Genomic DNA, 4,869 nt, shown 5'->3' with positions numbered 1-4,869 from the left:
TGTGTGTGTGTGTGTGTGTGTGTGTGTGTGTGTGTGTGTGTGTGTAATATTAGCTTAGGAGCTAACACCACATATATTGTAGTTTATATACTGTGTATATGATGACAGCTTCAGACCTAATTTACTAAACAGCTCTGTCACTTTTGATCGTTTTAAACCGTTTATTGTGCAGAACATAGAAACTAATACAAAATATACATTTATTGTCACACATTATAGYTTTTTAGTCTTTGACTCCGTGTTTTAGCCTCAACTGTAATTCATCATCATCCCCTAAATGTGATGCATCTGTAACAAAATGGTGATGTGTTTAAGTGAAAAATAACTAGATATTTTCATTTGTCAAATCTTGTATCAGAACAGAAGTAACATTTTAAGACCAGTATGTTTGAGTAGTCTGAAATGCCTTTAAACAATTACATTTTTCTCTGTTTTGACAAGAAGCAGTGGCTTGTCTCTACTGTGTTCTCATTTTGCTGTAATGTTGAGATGCGTTGGTGTGTGTACATATGTATCTAAGTCATGTGTTCCCTCCCTCCCTCGCAGTTATCTTAACAGTTTAGAACGAATAGGAACACCAGGGTACATGCCCACTCAGCAGGATGTCCTGCGTGTTCGAGTGCCTACCACCGGCATCATAGAGTACCCGTTTGACCTGGAGACTGTTCTCTTCAGGTACTGGTTCCAAGTGCTGCCGCTGATGTCAGTGGTTGGCCAGCTGTAAAACGGTTGGTCAGCCAGCTGGAAACCATCTGCCCTGTGCTGCACAGCAGGCTCAGCACTTCAACAGGTTCCTGATGGTATGCTCTCAAAGACGTCAAGATCGGACCCTGAGCTTTATACTGAAATTGGCTGAAAGTCGGGGAGATGCTAAGCACCTTTCTAAAAGTCAAAAACATTTAGTACTTTGCTGGACCTGGCTGATAAACGTGCAGAGTTTTTGTCTTTGGGAGCTGCCATCAAGGAAAGAACTGTTTCTCTGAGAACATTTAAGGAGGAAGTGGAATGTAAACCTCACTCTAACTCTTGGGAATGGTTCTCTGTGGTTACATCTGAACTGATGCAGGGGTTGAGCTTTGTCTGCTGTTATGCTTCACTTTCTATTTCCTTCCCCCCTCTGTTTTTTCTGTTTTCTGTTTTCTTCCTGTCTCTAGCTATTTAAGTGATCTGGATCGTATTGCTGAACCGTCCTATCTACCCACCCAACAGGACGTTCTTAGGGTTCGAATCCCAACCACTGGGATCATAGAGTACCCTTTCGACTTGCAAAGCATCATTTTCAGGTAGAAGACGACGTATTTCACTGTTTGTCCCCCAGTTTTTACTATACTCCCTCTTTGTTGCTTAATAACACGCCTGATGTTCTCATTTTGCACATAAACATATTCCCTTACTAAACCCGCCTTATACTATTTGGAAGATTATCACAGTGCATTACTGAAATTGGAGCATTTAAATTACTTGAGTAGATGAGTTGATAAACCTGGAATTATTTTCTTAGGCGATTATTAAATGTTTCTGTTCTGGGTTTAATGATAGTCAAAGTAGCATCGTTATCACTGAAACAGAGCTTCTACTCTGTCAAAAAGATGAGTGTAAAACACCTGCATTATTGGTTTATAATTCAGCCAGATTAATCAGTCATGTCCTCAACATCTGCAGTGCATGTGCTTTGGTTTTCTACACCGTACACTGCTCCATCTTAGACTATTGCTACCTTGAAAACGGTAATCATCATCTGCTAAAATATGTCAACCCTATTCCAAAAGACAATTAGATTTGCTTTATTTGTTTTCGGATAAAAACGTGGCATCTGAGGCTACATTCACACTGCAGGCAAATCCGATTTCTGTCCCCCCATGTGACCTACATCGGATTTTTTCTTGACCATCTGAATGTGACAAAGCCGCTTTCTTATTTTTTAAAAACCGACCCAGCTGTTTTGCGAGACAATTTTCTGGCTTATATAAACAATTTATATTTTATAAATTTTTTACTGTAATAATTTGAAGGCAGACCTAATTGATCTATAAGGGCAGTAATTAACGGGCTGTGTTCTATAAATAGTRATGGTAGAAAATGTGAGAAAAGTCAGCTTATTTCACTGATTCGACTCTGTGGTATGCATTCAAACCATTTGAATATTTCGTTGCTACAGAACAATTGTTGCCATCATTGATAGGTGTGTTTTCATCCAGCTGCTGTTAAATTAATTACTATTAAATAAAAGTCTGGAGGGGAAAAGGGTAGATCAATAAATCTAGGCTATATGACAGACTTTTATTCAAAAATACATTTACACCATAATCCTTCCTGCTTGTGTAATGCCGAGACACAGAGGACAGAATGTGGCACAGATGCTGCCTTTGGACCAGCCAGCAGCTTCCCTTTCTCTTCCTCTTGAAATAAAAAAAATGATGAGGAGATAGAGATGGACCAGGAACGAAGAGTGATTATAGAAAAGTGCAAATCGAAAGGAAACTATCGTGTCATCTCCCTCCTACGCTTGGCAAAGCTGGAAATAACTCTCCTCTCCCAGTGTGCCTGTGTTAAAGAGGTTCCCAACAACCTCACTACCGCTCGCAGAACGGCTCAACTCTGCTCAGCTCCACTCCTGAACGTGAATCGGCGAATACTCTCGGTGACGTCGGTTTACTGCAGCGATGCTGGAAGGGTTTAAATGGAGTTGGCAGTCGGCGCGAGGCGTGTCTTAGTAGAAAAGAATTAGGCTCTCCGTTTGGTGATGAATGAAAACGTGTTGTCACATTAAAAATGTAGCAGACTCGATGCGTAATGAGGTGAAAAACGCTCCACGTGTGAAACGAGTGTCTGCTAGCATTTAGCTACGGTTATTTCAACAAGGAGGCCTTTCTTTGTCAAACCTTTTCTTTAGCTTTTCCTCTTAAAACGCTTCAGAGGTCAAAGAAAATGCAATTTAATTTGGTTTGTCTAACACAAGACAACTTATAAAGCAAAGCAGGTCATTGATTGCTGCTAGAGGTGAGAAAAGAGAAAGCATTAAAACGATGTGAAGATTTTTTAATTTCAGGCTTTTTTATGAGAATCTGTGTTTATCAATGCCATTTCTTCTGGCAGAAGTTCAGTGAGTTCATCAGTTTTTTTATTGCGAAGCTGTCAAACTATTAATTGCATTAATGTAGAAGCACAAAGTAATTTATTTGATGAGAACTGAAAGTAATTTGTTGATTTCTTGTTAACTTCAAAGTGCCCCTTTCCATCTTTATTTTTTTTTATCAAAATTGTTTAGTTTTATTGGTTTTTTATGCTTTCATCCCAACAAAAGATTAAACAAAAACTGTTTGTAGGAGAAAAATACAGTCAATAAAAAAATACAATCAAGCAATTCTTCCTCCTAATCAGAACCCACAATATGCCTTGTTGTTCTTTTCATGTTTTTCTATTCCCCACATTATTTATTTATATATATTTTTTTGTTGTGTTCTCTGTTAAAAATCTTGATTTGTTTTCCTCCTTATTCTCCTCCGGCTTCTTTGTTGCTTCTCTGGATAATGCTTGCGTTCACAGTAACACCTTATGAGAATATCTGAAGAAAAGCTATTCTTTTGTTGCACTTCATACTGTATCTGCTGCATGAGCTGTTTGTCTTCGGGAGGCAGTTGTGTGCTCGTAAACACTTGCTGGTAGTTGTTTAGTTTCACCTGAGGGAGGTTTGCTCTGTCCTCACACTGTAATTTACACTGAACTCTCTTTCCAGTTTCCTTTCTCTATTTAGCGTAAAATGAAGTTTTATACAGAATGTTTTACAAGATTAATTTTAAAGTTTATTGTAAGAGATGTATTGTAATGATTGTCAGATAGTATGTTTGAAAAAAAACAACACAAAGGCCACGGAAATGTTCTGAAGATAAAATTAATCATATTTTTGCTGAATCATTACAATATAATGTCTCTTATAAAACTTCCAATTTGAAGTCTGTTCTCATTTTCTATTTTTCTGCAGAACAGCTAAAATAAACATTAATAATTAATAGGAAATTAGAAGTCAGGATTACGTTTGTTTCTGTTTTATCCCGTCTGACTCGTGTTTATTCCATTCTGTTTCAATCAGGATGGTGGATGTTGGGGGTCAGAGGTCTGAGAGGAGGAAGTGGATCCACTGCTTTGAGAACGTCACTTCCATCATGTTCCTGGTGGCGCTCAGCGAGTACGACCAGGTTCTGGTGGAGTCGGACAACGAGGTGAGACACTTGGCTATTAGTGAGTTTCTAAAATTTTGAAAACGTTTGAGGCTGCTTGTTGCACTGACATCAGCATAGAATATATTTGCACGTACAAATGATAACAAGACGTGATCAAGGGGAAAGCGTCATACAGGGAAACAAAACAATAAACTTGTTGCTTGCACTGACTCAAGCTCACTGGCAGATCTGCTGCTGTGTTGGCACATTTTCTCATCTGATGATAGTTCTGGACACTTTACAAAAGTGCCAAGTCAAAAGCAGCCTTATATTTGTTTTGTCTGTTTAATTGTATGTTCTAAACTTTGAAAACTTAAAATAAAATTTATAAATAAAAAAAAAAGCAGCCTTATAAAGTCTGAAATGTATGTGGTGGACATTTGCATTTATGTTTCAGAGTAGGTGTCAAACTCTGTTACGTTCCTCGTCTCATATTTCTGAGCACCGCTAACAAACAGTAACTGAGCTCTACGTAGTATTTCCTGCACAGAAACGGTGTTTTAAAGGGATCCATGATTAGTTGTAACATTAGACTTTATTTAATAAACATAGATTTTAACTGTAAAATAAAGACTGTAAAAATACTACAGGCTGTTTAGCTTTTATAAATTTTAAACTAAAAGTTTAAAAATAAATTACACGGATGGGG

At 37.9% G+C, this 4,869-nt stretch overlaps 1 protein-coding gene across 3 annotated transcripts in view; it reads left to right on the top strand.

Moving 5' to 3' along the window:
* Positions 1 to 4,869, top strand: part of LOC106521552 (guanine nucleotide-binding protein subunit alpha-11) — a 51,418-nt gene that overhangs the window by 36,259 nt on the left and 10,290 nt on the right. For 2 of the 3 annotated variants that reach the window (XM_014014185.1, XM_014014187.1), the window contains exons 4-5: positions 1,155 to 1,283; positions 4,091 to 4,220. In XM_014014185.1, the coding sequence (XP_013869639.1) occupies positions 1,155 to 1,283; positions 4,091 to 4,220 (259 nt within the window). Of the gene's footprint in view, positions 1 to 546; positions 676 to 1,154; positions 1,284 to 4,090; positions 4,221 to 4,869 lie in introns of all 3 variants that reach the window. The other variant, XM_014014186.1, reaches the window with a different exon arrangement.

This window comes from Austrofundulus limnaeus, unplaced genomic scaffold (assembly GCF_001266775.1).
Source record: "Austrofundulus limnaeus strain Quisiro unplaced genomic scaffold, Austrofundulus_limnaeus-1.0 Scaffold111, whole genome shotgun sequence".
In the NCBI taxonomy this organism is placed as follows: Eukaryota; Metazoa; Chordata; class Actinopteri; order Cyprinodontiformes; family Rivulidae; genus Austrofundulus; species Austrofundulus limnaeus.
Note: the sequence above shows the minus strand (reverse complement) of the source record. Positions and strands in the feature narration are given on the sequence as shown.